The following is a 21802-nucleotide window of genomic DNA, read 5'->3' on the forward strand; positions in this document are numbered from 1 at the left end:
AGACACAATCAATGAGTTGATCGATTGATGTATATGTCGTAAAAATCGTAGAGTCATTAATAAAAATATGGACAGAACCGCTGACCTAACCTTGGTCATCGGCTCTGCCAATCACAATAGGTATGCTATGCTTAACCTCACTAATCGCTTACACAATAATCTACTCTTAAATTTACTATTTTACCCTGGTAGTTGTGGTAGAGGAAGTACATCGAGCAAGTCCCAGGACTTGTGACCATTGGGTGTGGTTTAAAGGCGCCTTTTAATACTAGTAAACACTCACCAACCCTGCCCGACATGCTCTCCATGCCCACAGTAAACAATTTAAGATCAATAATTACTTCATCACGAAACATTATCGAACAAAATCACTAACGCGACAAGCAGCATGACGCCTCAAGCTGCTCAACAAAGAATTGAACCAATTAATAGCTCAAGTCACTAATCACTTTCCTTTTCTTAATAACACTACTTAACACTTCACTATTTCACTATACTTAACAAGTAGAAGACGATTATTCCCTCTTAAAAACGCGATTAGAACTGAATTACTAAATCAGCAGACTACGGAGACAGACGGAGGCAGGATGCCTCACTAGAGTGAATACACTACACAGTGACGGTACACGCGTACGCGCCATTTGCGACGCGATGCCATTGGATGAGAGTTACGTGATCATCCTATTGGTCGATCGCCGCCACGTTCGTTATGGTGGTAACGTTTTACAATCTTAATTACTTCAAGCGTAAATAATCAAAACCTAATTACATGAAAACTTAATTCTAAATTTATTAAATTAATTAACGTAGATTTTGCTTACCATTACGACAGCAAAATCTCAACACAGAACCTAAAGAGTTTCTTTTCTACTGCTGTCAACTGTCATCATTACTTGAGAGACCAATTATTAATCAAATCAAAACGGAACAGTATTTTGACTGCTAAATGATCAGACCACTAGATAACAAGTCGATTCGAAATAACCACAGAGCAAACATGACAACTATTAGGTCTGAGGCCATAGAGCCTTCAGTGAGCCAAGCTTCCCCGGCGACATATACAATAAAAAAATTAAATAGCTTTATTTTGAAATCGCACCCATAAATCGGAAAATGGTCTCCATATACGCGCGAAAAGGAAATTCGTTCCAAAACAAACATCACGAGTCTCTTTGACATCCGTTTAAACAAACTTTTTTCATAATTTGTATTACAAAATTTAACACTAACACCAATTACGTAAATTAAAATAATAATCGATAAATACCAATAAAAAATACTTACTTTTGGTGAACAATTTTTAAAATATTTAAAAACATAAGACGCCATTTTTCTGCTGCTGAAAGTTACTGATGCGACGCTGCGAGAATGTATTCGTTTTTAAATTTTATATTTGGCGGGGCTCCGACACCGTCGTGTTCCGTGCGCTCCATCTTCCTATTATTGATTAATCTGTGGTAGTAGATAAAAAAGCTTTTGGAAATTGGTAATGTCTATCAAGTGCTAGGATAATTTGACGTCATCGCAAGCCTGAAATCTTGTAAATTGCGAACAAATTAATCTCGCACTCAATACCCTCATCGCCACGGTCGCCACGGTTCCGTCCTATTTTACGCAATCCTTTGAATGCTGTCAAATGTGCGACCCTCATCAGGCTTTATGTCACGCCAAAGGACGCCGTTTAATTTTTAAATTATAATCTATTAAAATGTACGGTTATAGATATTCTAATTTCAGAAGACTTTAGTTTTGCTTGGTTTAGATATTAACGATATTTATACTAGATATTATGTTACGTGCCTACAAAATCTCCGCGAAAAGTGATCTGAATTTATTTACTCCACAGAATGCATACATGTTCGATCACAATTTAGTGTTTACTTAAGTACATTATATTTAATCCTACTAATATTAGAAACGCGAAAGTTCGTATGGATGTTTGTTACTCTTTAACGCCGCTACTACTGAAGCGATTTGGCTGAAATTTGGAATGGAAATAGATTTTACATAGGCTACTTTTCTTTCTAGATTCATTCAACGCTCCACGCCCCCCGCCCCGCGCGGAACATCGAGAGTGTTATGAACGAAGTTGCCAAGCTATAGTGACATATCCAATAGTAGGCATAACATCTTTGTAGGTACTTACTACAGATAGGCTCCTTTTCTTCGCGAAGTTAATAGAGATATACCACCCTACCGGCAAAGATGTACCGCTAAGCGATTTAGCGTTCCAGTACGATGTCACAAACCGTCGGATCTGAGGTACGGGGAGAACAAACTTGTGCCTCTACCAAAGTAAGCCCGCTTTTATCTTAGACTGCATCTTCACTTAACATGTATGATCGCAGTTGAGGTCTAACTTGTCAAAGAATAAAAAAAATACATAATTTATTCTGCTAGATGAGCTGCGAGGGCCGGTCCCGCGTGCCGCAGAACGACCTGCTCCTACATGAGGCCGTCATCAAGAACGAGCCCGAGGCCGTGCGCGAGGCCTTGAGGAGGCCCACTGATGTCAACTGCAGGAACAATGTAAGAAGTCTATCAAAAAATATCTATTATATCCATTAGTGTAACCACAGAACATAGAAAACGCTTAAGCTATGAGTGTAACTATATCATACATCATCATCATTATCAACCAATATTCGGCTCATTGAGCTCGAGTCTCCTCTCAGAATGAGAGGGGTTAGGCCAATAGTCCACCACGCTGGCCCAATGCGAAATGGCAGACTTCACATACGTATAAAAGGAAAATCTCAGGTATTTGCATACCTAATTTATTGCAAAGTTCTTCCTTCCACAGTTTGTACACGTGGTATTTAATTTCTTAAAATGCACATAATTGAAAAGTTGGAGGTGCATGCCCCGCACCGGATTCGAACCTACGCTCTCGGAATCAATTCTATTGTTACAGTACGGACGCGCGCCAATCCACTGGGCGGCTAGTCGCGGCAACGTGGAGATCATCAAACTGTTGATTGCTGCCGAGTGCGACATTGAGGCTGTCGACAAGGTACTCAATTCCTGACTCCGATCACACCTCAAGTTCGTTGATAACACTCCCATGATATGCGGGCGAAAGGGGGAAAGACTGCGCGGGTGTAAAATCGTGCGTGAAAAGTGACGTGCGTCAGTCGTGGGTTTTTCATTCATCGTACAATGTTACGAACGAAATAGCCAAGCTATAGGCACACTGATTGGATTGCAGTTTAAAGGTGCTGATAGACTTGAGCATTCACTTGTAATGAGCATTCGCGCGAATTTTACATCACAGAAAAATGTTACATCATAGAGAGCGTTTTAGCAAGCATTCTATAGAGCGTTCTTGCGAGCATTTTAGCGAGCATTTGCTTGATCGAATTAAGCGTTCGCTAGAATTCTCAAGATGTTCGTAGCAATATTTGACTCTAAGCTTGGCTCGGCTCGTTTTTCAGTTCGACAAATGTAAAAACGGCGAATGCTCGATGTTCTGCTACAAGTGAATGCTCAAGTCTATCAGTACCTTAAGTTGGAAGCGGGCTTTCTTTTTATGTTGGTGGACGTGTAAAATAATTAATATTTAGACCGTATTAGGGCCTAAATATTAAGGCCAAGGACATTGTTTAGTTATTGAAGATAAAGACCAGCGTGCGCGCGAATAATTAATATGACACGCAAGATCTCAAAATTAAATTTTAGATTTATTTTACACTTAGTATATTTTTCTTTGTTTGAAATAAAGTTAAAGAATGGTGTATAACTTGGTTTTAAAACTCGCGTGTCTTAGTTCGTTTTGTTAAACGAACTGGAGTTTTAAAAGTCGAGTGAACCTATATCAGATAATTATATAATTTAATAATTATGTACGTGGTAAGTTAAACTTCAAGTTTCTGCAGTTTGGGATGCGACCTCTGCTAATGGCGGCATGGCACGGGCACCTGGGCGCCGTGCAAACACTGGTGAAGGCGGGCGCCTGCCTCGCAGCTATCAACAAGGTATGCGTTCCTGGTACTTTGACGTCGAGTTTAGTCCCGTCACACGCTGTCAGTGTATGCCGCACCACAAGACCGCACGAAACGCGGAAATAAAAAAAACATATAGAGTCTCGGTACAGATTAATTAATAAAACAAAATAGAGATGGATATATTCTGTTCTTTTAATTACTCAGAGAGAAGTATAGATTGCTCTGAAATTAAATAAAAGAAATATTTATAAGAATCTATGGTCGTAATATCAAATATAAGTTTGCTTTTTTTTCTATGTGTGATAAAATATTATTTTACTTTGTATTGGTCAATTATTTAGAATATTTTGGTGTCATATGGAATATAATCTTTATTAAAAAAACCCACTATGTCCTATGTTTATACGAAAATCCGCCTGTAACGATAAATTGGGCGAATGGGTGTGATAAATTGACAGCCGTATTTTATAGCCGTCTTGCTTATTTCGGGTTTTTTTTATGTGTTTACTATCGTAAATGTGTCGTTAATATTGTCATAAAATTGTAAGTGTCAAATTTAATATAACTAGTAAAACTGACATTAATTGCGTGATAGACTAAACTAAAATGATTTAAATACTGTATTAAAATTATTATCAATTGCTAAACTATACCAAAGTTATACTCGATATGATCGTCAATAAATAAATTTAAAAAATGAGGGTATATATTTTACACCTAATAATAATTTACTTTTTCCTAAACTGATGACAATAATTTTGAATAAGGTTCAAAACAATAAGTTTAATGGTTAATATCATTTAAATAATAATCTATACTAATATTATAAAGCTGAAGAGTTTGTTTGTTTGTTTGCTTGAACGCGCTAATCTCAGGAACTACTGATTTTTCAGTGTTAGATAGCCCATTTACCGAGGAAGCCTATAGGCTATATTGTCTCCTTATTCCTACGGGAACGTGAACACTGTCTACGGCTCTAACGCTGTCAAATTATTTTTAAACTACCTACTTATAATACCTACTTACTACTCATAGAGCAAAAATCAAACATAAGCATTTAAATTTGGATTTTAAAACATCGCTTGAAAATGTAATAATGATTGTTTTTGTAAAAAGTGCGTATGACGTCACGATACGAAGCCGCTGCTATTATTTGTAACGTATTTTTTATTCAAATCCACGTTGTCGAAGGGTTAAAGATTAGGTATATTAGTTACTCGTACTGCTACATAACTGCCTTATTGGTCCCGTGGTAAGCTGGTTCAACTATCGAATCCCGGCTCAGGCCAAAAAAAATATATTACAAGAAAATTGTATTGGGACTTACCAGAAAAATCTTAACAGCAGCCTAGAGTTGGGAAGTTAACGATGTTAGTACACCCCGTGCCTCAGAGAGCACGTAAAGCCGTCGCTCCTGCGCCTGACATTTCATCGGTCGTATCGGTCTGCCGTCCCATCGGACTATGAGGGTGAGGGAATAGAGAGTGCACCTGTGCTTGCACACACACTTGTGCGTTATAATATCTCCTGCGTACATGGTTAACCTCAACGAGATTGGCCGCCGTGACCAAAAACAAAAATGTGGTCGGGAGCATATTATCATTAGTTACTCATAATTTTGCCAACAGAAGCATAACGACATCCTGCAATGTGCGGCAACACGTGGCTCCAAGGAAGTGGTCGCGTACGCTCTATCGTTGGGCTCCAACGTGCAGGGCTACGACGCGGCGGGCGACTCGCCGTTGGCGTTGGCCGCCCGCGGTGGACACACGCCAGTGGTGGAGCTGTTGTTGGACCAGGGAGCATACGTGGACGCCGTCAATAAGGTATGTGGAAAGTATTTCTTTATGTCTCTAAGGTGATATTCATTTATAGGATATTCATTCAATCAAAAAGTTTAATTGAAACTGATAACCGCTCGCTTTTTCTTCCTAATGATATAAAGAAAGAGGAAGCAATATTTTCGTTAGCGACACTATTGGTGGACATTTCGTCTTTCTCTCGTTCTGAAATATCATGTAGAGCGAAACATAGGCCTATAAGTTTCCTTGTTTTGGGTCAAGTTTATTATGTCAAATTATGATAGCAAGTAGAAGATAATACTTGTAAAGTTTGTCAAGTATATATATAATAATTATTGTAGTTCATCCTAGGAAACGATTTCGTTACAAACATTTCATAAAATTTTACTTTTAGCTGAAATAAAAGTAAAAGGCAATACACTAAATGTTGTCGTGTAATAATGGAATTCATAGACGTTGTAGGGGCACCCCCAGGGGCTCATTCACCCGCTGAATCCATCCTATATTCATCATCATCACTAACAACATCATCATCTCAGAGGGGTTAGACCTTAGTCCACCACGCTGCGGATTAGCAGACTTCAAACAAATAGAAAATTAAGAAAATCTTCAGGTATGCAGGTTTCCTCACGATGTTTTTCCTTCACCGTTTGAGACACGTGATATTTGATGTCTTAAAATACACATAACTAAAAAGTTGGAGGTGCATGCAGCGGACTAGATTCAACCTACGCCCTCCGAATCGTAGGCAGAGGTCATATCTACTAGGCTAACACGTCCTTTCCACTAGGCTCTCACGTCCTTAGTCATAATTGCTCATAATTTACAAAGTGGAAATTGGAATGGAACATTTTAATTAACTCGTATTCAAAATTAAAGATCGTCATATCAATTCAATATCAGAATTGAAATTAAAAATCTAGAGGATAGATCATAAAATAGGGACGATAATATTAAAGCGAGCCTCTCAGTACACTCCCGACTATAAAATCGATAGAACACTCAAAGGGAGTATAAAACTTGGTGAAATTTAATTTACGATAGTATCTACTTACTAGTAGATCGTAGATACCTTATTAGGTAGTGATGTATTAGTAGTAGTACAACTGAGAGGTTTAGTATTGGTCAGGTCGACTCATCTGCATCGTTCGTTCGTTATTAACCCATATTTGGCTCACTGCTGAGCTCGAGTCTCCTCTGAGAATGAGAGGGGTTAGGCCAATAGTCCATCACGCTGGCCCAATGCGGATGCGGATTGGCAGACTTCACACAAGAATAGAATTAAGAAAATTCTCTGGTATGCAGGTTTCCTCACAATGTTTTTCCTTCAGCGTTTGAGACACGTGATATTTAATTTCTTAAAATGCACACAACTGAAAAGTGGAGGTGCATGCCCCGGACCGGATTCGAACCCACACCCTCCGGAATCGGAGGCAGAGGTCATAAACACTGGGCTATCACGGCTTTTTTTTACCTGCATCGTAACCTCGGTGAAATTGCCATTAAGGGCTAACTAGTATGTAGTTGGAATAAAGCATTTTTAAATTGTTGTAATGTGTTACTACTTAGGTTTATTAGTAGGTACCTAGACACGGTATAAATTTGAAACTAAATGTAACTTCAAAATGCGATAAGAAAGTACTCATTAAATAATTTTATCGAAATCACTTGAAATAATTTTGTAATTCTACGTAAAATAACAACCGAAGTCGTGACTTATCAAGTCAAACAGGTCAACCTCTGGGGCAAATCGGCAACAACTAACAAAGGAACATTACGAAGTGAAGACAGCGTTCATTATAATTTCTTTATGATCTCCTAGTCTCTTTGAGGTCGGAGGTTAAACTTTTAATCAGTTTTCTCGATATTAAAAACAGCTTACAGCAGAAGGGTTTTTATTCATTAGATAGCTGCTAACTTCTAGGATTTCTCGAACTTTCGGCTCCACGAACCCCTGTTAAAATTTCTAAGTGACAGGCGACCCCTTACTAACTAATGACCCCCCCTTCCCAAATTTGACTGTTGAAGAAAATAAGATTTGGTATCAGTTATCAGGCCACCATTACTTAAATCTTGTCGCGAACCCCCTGCCGTCGTTGGAACGATGGACTATCATTCCCGGTCAAGCTTCGCTTTGACTAATGTGCGCTTTTTCCCTACAATTCCCTACTCCCACCCTACCCCTACGCTGCCCTACCCGTATCCTACCCCTACCCTACCCTCTACTTAAATGGTTAGACTTAAAGTTATTACCTTTCATAGTGGTGTAATAAAATAGAAAGGAAAAATGCAGTTACGTAGTCCCGGAGAAAGACATTAGATCTTAAATTGAATTCCAGTGGGATCGCTACTCGCTGCTGTAGGCTACAGTGTTTCTATTTGTATAACTGTAACTAAGATATGTTTCCCTAGTATCTAGTTCTTAGGCAGAATAAAAATCAAAGAAGCTTATAGAAAATTACTTTCTACAAATAACATTATTATCGCGACTTTGTTGCAAGGCTGCACACATATACGTACCGTTCGTACGTATAAACATTACGTACTACGGTACGTAGGTACTTACTTATACCTACTATTATTCTAGCACACCTACCTACTAGCAATAAAAAGCTTTGCTAAAATATTCTCGCTGACTCGGAGTTACTATTTAACTCTTTACTCTGCTATTTATCTAGAGATGCCGCATTTTACATTTTGCAACAAGGTAATTTTTTACGCAAGTAGGTAAAATTATAATTGTATGGCTAAGATTATAATATAATTCGTACATAAAGTCTTTTTAACAAAAAAAATCAACCGACTTCAAAATCACGAAAATAAACTAAAAAAGCGGTAAATAACATCATAATATGTGCTACCTTCTGATCACTTTGAAGGCGGTGCCAAGCCAGTGGCGTATTAATTAAAACCGTTTCTGAAAGATCCACGGGAAAGAACCGTCTGTAAATCCTAAAACTTCATGATTTAAAGGGCTTGAATTTCACGAGAATCACAGCTAACAAAATCATCACTACCGCCTAAGCCACAAATACGTAACTCTATTTAGTTATGCATCGCAATATTGATGTGCTAATTAGGTTGTTGGGTCATTAGCAGTGTCACAGCTGAAATTCAATATCGGTTATTCTATACGTATACTGACGCTCGTGGCAGCTCGTGGTTCGCGTACATAGTAATTTAAGCATACGTGGAGAAAAGGTTAACAATCGACGAGCATATATTTTTTTCATGTATGAACACTTGTAACTTTTTATTGAGTAGTCCGATTTAATATTTTTTTAAATTAGCAATTTCGTTTTAGATCCCATGCAAGGTCTGCTAAATAGAAACCGAGTTTATAATGGGTTTAGCCCCGCATGTTACACTATACTTTTCACGACGATTGCAAAAAAATCAGTACAGTATTCAATGTTAAAATTATTTTTACAGACGCATCTCGCAACTCAATAAAAATCAAATAAAAATAATCTATTATGTTTTTAAAAACTGACCTGTTTGTTTCGTTAAATAATTATTATCGAAGCCTAAAATGGTCTATCCCATTGTGTGGAGTATCGTTATCGGTATTTTTGTGCACTACATAAGGGATTAAAGTGCTAACTTAATGTACGGAACCCTACACTGCGCGTGGGCTGATACGCACTTGGCCGGTTTTTAATTTGTTTGTTGGCAAACTGTGCACAGCGAGTATAGCTTTCTGCTTTAGTATATTACGATTGTGTTGAGTGAAAAACCATGAAACATGAATTTAGTACCTGATTGGTTTGATTTTGAATTTATGTGCTCTCTGTCTATCCTAGTTGTTACGGTCACACTTGTGGATAAGGACAACTAGAAAACAAAAACTATTTCAACCAGGCGATCATAACCACGGCAGAGTAGTTGAATGTAAACAGTGCTTTCTGATAAATATGGCCGCCAAAGTTTAAATTCAATGCGTTTAATATCTGTCACGCGCAAAACAACGCACAATCATCGTAAATAAACAGAATACCTGTTCTTGATTCAAAAGCTTTTATTTATATTCACTACGAATTTAAATTTATTGGTCTTGCAGAATAATATGTACTTACGTCATTCACCCATACGTCATGCAGCAAAACTGCTGCATGTTAGTTGACATATACGAAATTGAGATTCTATGTAACAAATGTCATCCGGTGGCTACTGACAACACTATGTGGACATCATACAGCAGGTAGATGACATTTTTATGTTGATGTTTATTTTAATAAGTTGATAATAAAGACCAAACTAGTGAATATGTCATACATAGGTACTTATAGTATGTACTCTAAGTAGGTATAGGTGACCTATGAATGGTTGTATTTATAGATGCTTCAAAGTAATCCCAATCGTTCGCAACCAATCAATTTTAATAAACTATGTAGTAGGTATCTACGTATCATTTGAGTTGTTTCAGCATTTCGCATGTCACTTCAATACATGATTGAGGATATCGATTATTAAAGTAAAAAAATTAAAGAGGAAAGAGAGAGGATGATAATGTTTAAAAACATACGAATTAAAAATTAAATTATTTTTAATGTTTAAATTTTGTTAAATGTGACAAAAAAACATCACGATTAAGAAAAAACCAAATCCACCCCCACCTGCTTTTCATTCACGGGCGCCATTTTGAAAATATTATATAGCCTACTAGCGGACTCGTTTAAGCTTCGCTTTGACTGAGTATGTACTTTTTCCCTACGATACGCTAAGACAAAATAAAAATAATGATTGAGATTTTATATGTTTGTTTTATTTCGATGTCACGTTCCTTATGTATTATGTATCATGGAAATTAATTATAAGGTCCTCTAATACTATTTAAGCAGCCATCAAAGGGTAATGCCTCCATCATTTTAGGAGATGGGATATGTGTGGGCCAGTAAAATAGGCTAATATTTTATAACGATTTCAGAATAATTCCATTATGATAGAATATAGATGATGTAACTTAAGCGTAAAATAGGTACTTATTACTTTTCCAGCCCTAGGTCCCGCTGGGAACATCAAAAACTTTATGCTTAACAAAATAAACACTAATATTTTCAATGCTACCACTGGGAGCAAGGAACTATTACTTTTATGATCATCTCTTTGTCCTTATCCAACTTAAGCGAGGGATAATGTCTTGCTCTTACATTTTCTCATACAGATTGGAAGAACAGCGCTCCACGTGGCCTGCGAGGGTGGACACTCTGAAACCGCTGCGCTCCTGGTAGCTAAAGGTGCTTCGCGAGATGCGCGCGACAACTCTGGCCGCGCCCCGTTACACCAAGCCGCGGTGCACCGCCACACGGAACTAGTGAGAGTGCTCCTCGAAACGGGATGCAATGTTAACGCTACAGACAACGTGAGTTATGATCGCCTGGTACATCTATTTGGTACTGTCTACTTTGCATAATTTGCCTCCTGGTACACTAACATAAAAAATTGGATAAGAAGTAATCGTTTAAAAACTATATTCTATGTGATTAGATTTAGAATTTAAATTGAAGCAATGAGATGAGAGATGCAGATGTTCTTCTACCTTAGAATAATTACAGCTTTACTATGGCAAACATGTAAAAACAAATCTTATCGAGCAACTCACGTAAGCCATTAATTAATTAGCCAGCCATTCTTAACTTACATCTACATTCAGAAATCAGAAATTAGAAAAATAATTTTAACCTAGTTGTTGGAATGTTAAATAATTATTATTGAAAAAGGTTAAATATAAACTAATTTATGATTTTAATCCATGAAAAGATTAAGAACCTTTTAATTTCGAGGCATTAAAGTTGGTTTTTTCTTCAGAATGGTGTGACTTCATTACAAATGGCTTGCGCTCAAGGCTGTCGTGGGATCGTCGAGCACTTGTTAGCTTTTGGCGCTGATGTACATCTACAAAATAATGTAAGTACCGCTGACGTCACTGAGGTGAGGAAACTATGGCACTTAACTTACACAATCAGTAAAAAATATATAGCACAGAATAATTACTGCCGTGCACTGTAGATACTTTGAATAACGTTAAAAAATCAATTATTATTGCCTTAATTGGTTTTGTGCCCCTGTAAATCTATCTACCTACTTAGGGAGAGAGGTCTAGGGTGGGTAGTTTCGTAACTTGTTTACTCACGTTGCAAAAGTTAGTCAAGTGAGTGGATTGTTCAACAAAGTCATTTAAAATGTCGTTTAGAGTTTCGAAGTGAGGTAGTTAAGAGGAAGACAATATTGTACCAATAAGTCTTCCTGTAATTCAATTGAGCACTTCTATGTATAAACAAGTTCAAAAGGTTAAGTTTCCATAAATGGCACGTTCCGCGTCAAATACAAACTTGCCATGCACATCGCCATTATTTGGAATAAAAAATGTTGGTCTATTTCTCTAAATTGTACTAAAAGAAGGAAGGTAATCTCTAATTAAATTACTAATAACAAAAATATGATTATTTTGACGGAGATAACACACACACAAAATTACACACTACTTACTGTTAAAAAGAGTTATTGAATACTCCCACCAACCACCACCTTACTCACTTTGAAAGTACCAGGAAAATATAAGTAACGTGGATGAAGTCTAACAAGTCTTTTTTCCAACAGGTCGGTTCTTCAGCCTTGCACGCAGCGTGCGCGGCTGATGCTAATGACATCGTTGAACTATTGTTGGCTCACGGGGCAGATCCGGCTCTTACGGACCAGGTAACCAGAACCAATAAGACGTAATCCGCAACGATAAATTAACAAACAGTAAATCCACGATAACAAAACCTTATCAGAATTGTTAGATCGTTGCTCCCTTTCCCTACACACGATTAAACCACAAAACACTTTACAGATTAAATATGCTAACATGTAACTATAGCGACAAATTATTTTGATTGCCTGTACTCTGTACTTATGAATCTGTCTGCTTTTCCAGTAGGTACTAAAATTGTATTCATGTATTAGTTACGATTATTTGGGATGGTAAAATTTCGCATACTCGTATCTACAATCTTATCGAATCGTATTGTAGTCTAGCCATTACCTATCTTTTTTAATATGACTAATAAATCCATTCTCCTCCAACTAGTCAGTGACAAATGAGGTTAAAAAGAAAAAACGTAAGAATTGCAAAGAAAATACTAAAAACATTTTTTTTCCATACAATACGAAATCTATACTTAATATTATAAAGAGGTAAAGTTTGTAAGTTTGTAAGTTTGTCACATTTTTTAAATGGGGTAATCTTCGGAACTACTGGTCCGATTTTAAAAATTCTTTCACCAGTAGAATGCTACATTATCGGGGAGTGCTATAGGCTATATTTTATATTGGTATCATATATATTAGCCGAGTTATCACAGTTTTTGTCATACAGGTCGGACCGAAAATCCTCTTAAACAGACTTATTCGCATGCGCTGCCTTAACTATTGTGTAAAATTGAAATTAATTTATGGAGACTTTATGTATCTTTAAAAGTTCTACAAAAAAGTCCGCGACACCATATATCTATCTTCTATATATTAGCAGATATAGTACCTTTTGTGTTTTAAAAATTATTAATTTTATATACTTAGGTTTGCGTCATTATTTATGCTACTTAACTTAAATCCTTATCAAAATAAATTATTTAATAATCACAAGGATATTATGGAGATAAGATTTGCCCTTTACTGCATGTTAATTACTTAAATAGTTTCGGAGATAATACAAAATTTCTAAAAGACGCAGAAATTCCGCTATATGACGCCCGGCGCTTTCATTTACGTAGTTCCCGTTCCCGTGTGAATATGGGAATCAAACATAGCCTATGACACTCGCAAATAACGTAGCTTTCTATTGGTAAAACAATTTTCCAAATCGGTCCAGTAGATCCAGAAATTATCTCCTACAACCACACAAACTTTACCTCTTTATATTATTAGCATAGAAGTCTCTATTTCTCTTGGTCATACCACCACTCTCGAAGGACTGGACCGATTTTGCTAAGGGTAGGAGTAAGATAGAGAAGTTACAGGGTAGGGTAGGGTACGGGTAGGGAAGCGTAGGGGTAGGGTAGGTTTAGGGCCGGGTTTAGGGTAGTGGTAGGGTAGTGGTAGGGTAGAGGTACGGGTAGGATAGGGAAGTGGTAGGGTAGGGGTAGGATAGGCGTGAGATAGGGGTACGGGTGGGATAGGGGTAGGAAAGGGATAGGGTACGGGGAGGGTAGGGGTAGGATGGGGGTAGGGGTAGGATGGGGGTAGGGTGTAGGTAAGGTAGGGGTAGGTTTGGGGTAGGGTAGGGGTAGGGGTAGGGTAGGGGTAGGTTAGATGTAGGGGTTGGGTAGGGTAGGGTTGGGGTAGTGGTAGGGTAGGGGTAGGGTAGGGTAGGGTAGGAGTAGTAGTAAAGTTGACATCGAAATTTACGCGGACGAAGTCGCGGGCGTCCGCTAGTTTGATATAAAGTCGTTATATTGGGGCATTTAGTTTTATTTAAAGAAGTCATAAAAATAACAAAAAGTAATTTAAGGGGACACCCGGGTTTGAACCGGGGACCTCTCGATCTGCAGTCGAATGCTCTACCACTGAGCTATATCCCCACACGTTAAAGCCGTGAATAACACCATTATTAGGTTGAAACTTCTACGTGACTCACCCACTACCCACTAATAGATTAGATAAGTTAAATAATTTGTTGAATCATTAGAATAAAACCGATAACATTAAAACTTAAATAAATGTGAATTTACTGAATTTCTTGAATGAGTTTAGTCACAGTCACTAGGTAGTAGACATCGGATTGTAGGCACTGTCAAAATGCCAAAATATGCATGCAAATATGCACTGAAAAAGGGCGAACTGTGTACAAGCAAAAACCATTATTATTAGAATTTATGTTTTATTAAGAGCCGTGACAGCCTAGTGGATATGACCTCTGCCTCCGATTCTGGAGGGTGTGGGTTCGATTACGGTCCGGGGCATGCACCTCAAACTTTTCAATTGGGTTCATTTTAAAAAATTAAATATCACGTGTCACAAACGGTGAAGGAAAACATCGTGAAGAAACCTGCATTCCAGAGAATTTTCTTAATTCACTGCGCGTGTGAAGTCTGCCAATCCGCATTGGGCCAGCGTGGTGGACTATTGGCCTAACCCCTCTCATTCTGAGAGGAGACTCGAGCTCAGCAGTGAGCCGAATATGGGTTGATGACGACAAACGTTATATTCGGGTGTATTACTGAAATGAGTTGCAATACGAGCAATATTTTTTTATTATGGATCTTCAAATGTCAGCTGACTGAATGGATTGCGCCACTGATACAGATTGTACTGCCGATGATGCTTTAAATCATCAAAAAAAATCTTGGAATCCTAATATGACCCTCTTCCCGGTCTTCGATTAGGATGAAATTTTGCACACGCTCTGAGTTCTGATGACAATACATGACTAGCTAAGAAACGTCATTACAAATCCAATATGGCGGCCTCCTCAACATGGCAACTGGCTGTTTGAAATTCACCCCCATGATATGGATATCAAACGAAAGGGTTTGCTGTCAGGAATACGAAAAAAATGGTCACATGACTCAATCAATCAAAACTCAATCAAAAATCCAATATTTGTTATTTTTAGTGCGTTCTAAAAGCGTGTGAAAAAAAACAGTTCGACGACATAATAAGTACAACAATCTAATCAATGAAAAAGTACCATAATAAGTAACGCTATAATATATAATTAATATAACACGCATTTGCATATGCAAAAATGCAAATATATTTCGATGTCTAGAGATATTAGCTACCAACTAATCTTTTATACTACCTACGCTGCCAAACGACCAAGTTTGATCTACTCGTAGTGTGTAGGAAGGTATACGTATGTATGTATTTAAACGTTATAACTGTAAGTAGATATTCCACTACTACATAAAACACAGATTCGACAAAATATTATCGATGTACCTACAGTTTACTACATCTGTATCTGCAGTTTGCAGAAAATGTAATAAGATCTTGTCCCCATCTCTGCAAAGTCAGGTTTTTTTTCATTGAATACAGCATACTTACTACCTTTTCATTGAATCTAATGTAACACGTACCGTACCTCCATAATTAGAATTCCGTAGAATTCTCCGCAAAGTAAAGTTTATCTCTTCATCGTAGTGAGCTTTTTCAATGGTTGTTTATCTTTAGAACTTGGGAGGTCGAAATATGTAATTGGCATATAAAACCCAGGTCGCCGCCTCTTTCCCCTCTTATCGGTATAATTTGGGTATAATAAATAAACAAGTGCGCGCACAAGGTTGGTGTTTGTATTATGCAGCAAATGTCGACTTACCAGGCGAACAGAACGGCGCAGGAGGTTTCAATAATTCAAGAGTTTGCGCGGCTACAGATCAAGAATTCGCTGGGGATTATAACATTTTTTAGAGTTCGCGGTCAATAACTAACTACATATTTATAACATTGCCTTTAGTTTAATATACAAGAAGTTACTACACTAACTAAATAATATTAATTAATCTATACTAAACAATAATAAATAATACTTATTCAAATTAAGAACATGTAACTAACGTTTTAACAAAATTAAAATAACAAAATCAAATCATCTGTATCAAAATTACCCAGCATGCATATGGCCTAACTTCTAATAAGAGCTGAATAAGTAAATATACCTATTTTTTTCAAGCATAAACAAACCAATTTACTATTAACGAAACCTAGTCAAAACCGAATATATAGTTTTAGTGGTTGAGTTTATTACACATACTGCGGGAACCATTCATTTGTCCCAGACAAAAAACAGCCTATATGTTGTACATACATAACCTCCTCTATCACCCAGTAAAAGTCCCATTAGAATTCGTGAGACCGAGCCAAAGATTAGCCCGGAGAAACAGACTGACAGACAAAAAATTATAAAATCTTGTTTGTTTTTTGTATCTTGTATATATCTAATTATAAGAACTTAAGAAAACACAGTTATTCTGAAACCACAGAAAGACTCTTCAAATTCATTTATAATATTCATTTATAAATTAATTTATAATACGACGACTAATCAAAGTATCAATTTTTTTTGCAAAGTATGTTAACCTCGATGAGATACGTGATAGCCCACTGGTTTCGAACCTCCAACTTTTCAGTTATGTGCATTTTCAGAAATTAAAAATATCACGTGTCTCAAACGGTGAAGGAAAACATCGTGAGGAAACCTGCATATTAGAGAATTTTCTAAATTATCTGCGTGTGTGAAGTCTGCCAATCCGCATTAGGCCAGCATGGTGGACTATTGGCCTAACCCCTCTCATTCTGAGAGGAGACTTGAGCTCGCAATGAGTCAAATATGAGTTGATAACGATGTAAAACCTATAACAACCGTCGTTTATACTTTCATTCATCTCATTCATTCGCCGCTACAGAACCCTCCGAGAAAGATACTGGTATGGCTTAACCAAACATTTATTTTTCTTTGTTCAGGGATAAATATTTATGAGACTAGCTTTTGCATTCGGCATGACATTGTTTGAATCATATTTTTGTATTCAGAAATACTTTCCTTGACATCCCTGGCGGCTTGACTTTTCCGGTACTTCCAACAATAATCGTTATGTTCCGATTTACAGAAAATATTGACAAATTGTATACCTACCTAAACCTTCTGCATGAAACACTATCTATTGATAAAAACTGTATGTTCAGTTTAGTAATTTTTGAGGTTATCCCAACAAACAGACTTACGCAGCGCATGACTTGTTTTATAATTAGATATGCTGGTATAGGTAGACTTCGATAGAATAAATATTAAAATTCAACTGATAAATATTAATTCCTTTGTAATTCTATCCCCAGTCGCCCCGGCCACAACAAACTCCTCCGATGTAATGTAATATAATATTTTTGTTTCAAATTGTTGTTCAGGAACACAGACAGCCGAATGTTCTGCGTATTTTCCCATCCATTAAACCGCTGATACAATTTATTCCCAAATTCGCAGCCAAATTGAGTTACTCATAAATTCGATTGATCAATTTATCATAGCGGACCGATAACTGACGTGAATATCATTTTTCATAGCAATTTTTTGGAGTTATAAAATAAGCTCTCCAAGATTAATTAACGCACACGCATCGATTTTTACAGGCCATAATACGTACATAGGTTTCTAAGGTTGTGTTGCTTAACTTTTGTGTCTATATCAATAAAATATTGATTATTATAATTACAATTCTGGTAAAATGTGATGTTAGTATACTAAATCTAATGACGGCCTCCGTGGCGCAGTGGTATGCGCGGTGGATTTACAAGACGGAGTTCCTGGGTTCGATCCCCGGCTGGACCGATTGAGGTTCTCTTAATTGGTCCAGGTCTGGCTGGTGGGAGGCTTCGGCCGTGGCTAGTTATCACCCTACCGACAAAGCGATTTAGCGTTCCGGTACGATAACGTGTAGAAACCGAAAGATGTGTGGATTTCATCCTACTCCTAACAAGTTAGCCCGCTTCCATCTTAGATTGCATCATCACTTAATATCAGGTGAGATTGTAGTCAAGGGCTAACTTGTAGAGAATTAAAAAAAAATCTAATATTTTATTATTATTTACGGGCGGACAAATAAATCTCTCCAAAGATCGGCAAAGGTATCGCCTCTGGTTTGCAAATAAAATGTCTATAATTCACTTGACAACACAACTGCAAATGACTCTTATACTCGCTTAAAACAGAACCTTTTTATTACAGTGGTCGCAGTCGCCGCTGAGCGTGGCGGGAGGCGCGGCCGAAACCCCTCCCGAAGGCTTCAGGCGCGCTGCTCGAGGATCCTTCTCCGCCATCCTGGACCTACTGACAGCTACCACCAACCTCGACCACCATCAGGTGAGTACTTACACTGAGATGGTGATAACAAAAAACATGACCAAGGTTGATACATAGGTAGGTGTTATTTATAGTGGCTCTTTCCAGATTATAATCAGTTTGAATTCCTCATAGCCTTAATTATAAGTCCAAAGCTTTATTTATTTTTTACAAAAGATCTTCAAGATCTACATAAACTATCGACTATTCAAAGTTTACATAAACTCGAGCGATAGTATAAAACGGTTGCACAACAGAGGTTCTTGAAACTCACTTCGTTCGTTTTATAAAATGCACTATCTTCAAGATCATTTTAAGTCCTTTTTTAACGGCCCACAGGAGTATAGGAAAGGGACCTACTACGACTTTCGACGGCCTCCGTGGCACCGTGGTATGCGCGGTGGATTTACAAGACCGAGGTCCTGGGTTCGATCCGGTCGGGCCGATTGAAATTTTTCTTAATTGGTCCAGGTCTGGCTGGTGGCAGACTTCGGCTGTGGCTAGCTACCGGCAAAGACGTACCGCCAAGCGATTTAGCGTACCGAGACTGTTGTGTAGAAACGAAAAGGGGTGTGGATTTTCATCCACATTCATACTAAGAAGCTATCTCGCTACATTATTAGATTGCATCATCATTTACCATCACGTGAGATTGTACTCAAGACCTAAATTGTAAAGAATAATCTAAAAAAAAATACAACCGACTTCAAAACCTAAAAACGTACCCACTAAACTAAAAAGCGAAAAATAACATCATAATATGTTCTACCTGCTGATCAGTATGAAGGCGGTGCTAAGCCGGTGATGTATTAATTCAAGCCATGTGTGCATATCTTATAGATTTAGATTTTGCAGACAGTGTTGTTTCATGTGGTCCTGTCAGAAATGGCTTGAATTAAGACAACACCGGCTAAGCACCGACTTCATACTGATCAGCAGGTAGAACATATTATGATGTTATTTTTCGCTTTTTAGTTTAGTGGGTACGTTTTTAGGTTTTGAAGTCGGTTGTATTTTTTTATTAAAATTTTTATTATTTTTCCATTTTTAGTGTAAAATTTCATCTCAAACGAATACATCAGACCCCTAATGACAGTCACAACCCATAAAAATACAAATTAATCAAGCCCAAGCACAAGGTAGCTACCGTAAACCGTCAAGGGGTTCCCTTCATTGACCTTGGTCTTCATCATCAGACCCCTAATAACAGACACAACTCATCTAGGTAGAAAGTTCTCAGCAATACGAATTAATCCAGGCCAAACACAAGGTAGTTACTGTTAACTGTTAAGGAGTTCCCTTAATTGTCCTTGGTCTTCATCACCAAACCCCTAAATGACAGTCACAACCTATCTATGTGGAAAGTTCTCATTAAGACAAATTAATCAAGCCCAAACACAAGGTAACTGCTGTAAATCGCCAAGGAGTTCCCTCGTCTGTTTTATGACTCCATCATCAGATCGATTTTAAACCTTCATAATTTTGTATTTCTTAAAGGCACTAAATGGAAAAGTTCACGAACACACTAGACACCCATATAATTTTCGAAAGTTCCCCTCAATTTCTCCAGGATTCCATCATCAGATCTTGTCATGATGGCAATGGGACCAAATGGGGATTATACCGTTTCAAACAAAAAAAGAATTTTTGAAATCGGTCCAGGCGTCTTTGAGTAATCGGTGTACATACATAAAAAAAAAAAAAAAAAATACCGGCCGAATTGAGAACCTCCTCCTTTTTGAAGTCGGTTAAAAAGGCCAATCATTGCACCATCGAATCAGTCGGTTCAATGACCTTCACAACATGTTAAAAAATAATAACCTATTCATACCTATCGAATAAGCTCTTCTTGAGTTTTAGCCAAACTAACGAACAACCCCTCTCATTCTGAGAGAAGACTCGAGCCCAGCAGTGAGCCGAATATGGGTTGATAACGTAACGTAACGTAACAAACTACAATTATTTTTATTACTTTATATTAAAAAGATAACACGCGCGGAAAGGCGCCGCCGCCATGACACCACTCTGTAATTACTACGACCAGTGTTACCAACTCTCCAAAATATTTATCCCTAAAGTTTGTGTCAAAAACCCCTAAAATCGCCTTAATTTTTGAGTTGTCCCCCTAAAAATATTAATTCATAATAATTTAGAAATAATCTGCTGTAATATGTTTCAGAAGTCTATATTTAATACAGACTAAATATTACGTCTTTATTTGATGATTCAGATTTTCTGAAATCATACATGTTGACTATGAATAAATTTAACAATTTTTTTTATTCGATGAAAATTGCCGCCAGTTGCCTCAGAGTGGTTGTAGAATAACGTATTATATATCGTTATAAATCGCTAGGTCAAGAAAGAAATATTAAAATTATCATCAATTTAAAAATATTTAAGAGTCAAAAAATCCCTGAAAATACCCCTAAAAATTTCAGACCCCTAAAAAAATCCCATTTCACTTATTTGCCCCCTAAATCTGGGGGGAAAACCCCTAAGTTGGGAACCCTGACTACGACAAATACATCATCATTTCTCTCGGCGCGCCACTCGCATCAGTCACATAGTACCTACCTATTTTGGTCTGAGAGCCAGTGGACATTTTAAGGTAGGTGCTTGAAGCAAGCTAAAAGTTTCTCCTGCTGGTATGCTAACCAATGGCGCTGCATCTGGAAATATCGCCTTCTCTTTCATTACGTTGAGATTGGACTGGGACAATTTCGGCCCCATGGGTTGATATTTTGTCTATTTGTATTCACTTGGGCGCATGCTAGGCTCTGTACTACCTACCCTAACCACAGAAAACATACAGAACTAGAGTCCTAGCTGACGAGTAGTGGGGATTTTTTTTTAGGAAAAATATCCTTGAGGCTATATTTTGTAATAAATATTTAGCTGTTTATATGAATCTGAAATTTATACAGGTACCTATAAAATTAAAATATAATATAAAGTATGTATAAGTATTAGAATAATAATTTAAAGGTAAATAACATGCCTAACCCTCATCAATTTAAAAAAAACAGTCGCCCTACCACAGGCGTCTCTACTCTCAGTTCTATGTTATACGAGTTTAGGTTAGGATACAGAAATTTTCAGCTTGCCCCAATAATGTCCACCAGCTCTCTATTTGTATGACACGTTCTAATTATGTCGACTAACCTAATTTTTGACGCATTATATTGCCGCAGTTTCGTTAAATACAGATATTTTATTTTCGGAAGACAATTTTGCTC

At 37.4% G+C, this 21802-nt stretch overlaps 1 protein-coding gene and 1 non-coding gene across 2 annotated transcripts in view; one reads left to right on the plus strand and one right to left on the minus strand.

Annotated features, from left to right (window-relative positions):
- LOC112044676 (ankyrin repeat domain-containing protein 29-like) overlaps positions 1-21802 on the plus strand; it is a 55769-nt gene that overhangs the window by 16743 nt on the left and 17224 nt on the right. Inside the window, exons 2-9 of the mRNA XM_052886433.1 lie at positions 2401-2529; positions 2915-3013; positions 3876-3974; positions 5573-5770; positions 10911-11108; positions 11555-11653; positions 12347-12445; positions 18450-18584. Of these exons, the coding sequence (XP_052742393.1) occupies positions 2401-2529; positions 2915-3013; positions 3876-3974; positions 5573-5770; positions 10911-11108; positions 11555-11653; positions 12347-12445; positions 18450-18584 (1056 nt within the window). The remainder of the gene's footprint in view (positions 1-2400; positions 2530-2914; positions 3014-3875; positions 3975-5572; positions 5771-10910; positions 11109-11554; positions 11654-12346; positions 12446-18449; positions 18585-21802) is intronic.
- Trnac-gca (transfer RNA cysteine (anticodon GCA)) lies at positions 14236-14307 on the minus strand. Its single transcript has one exon. It is a non-coding gene; the product is annotated as a tRNA-Cys (tRNA).

This window comes from Bicyclus anynana, chromosome 17 (assembly GCF_947172395.1).
Source record: "Bicyclus anynana chromosome 17, ilBicAnyn1.1, whole genome shotgun sequence".
NCBI classification, from domain to species: Eukaryota; Metazoa; Arthropoda; class Insecta; order Lepidoptera; family Nymphalidae; genus Bicyclus; species Bicyclus anynana.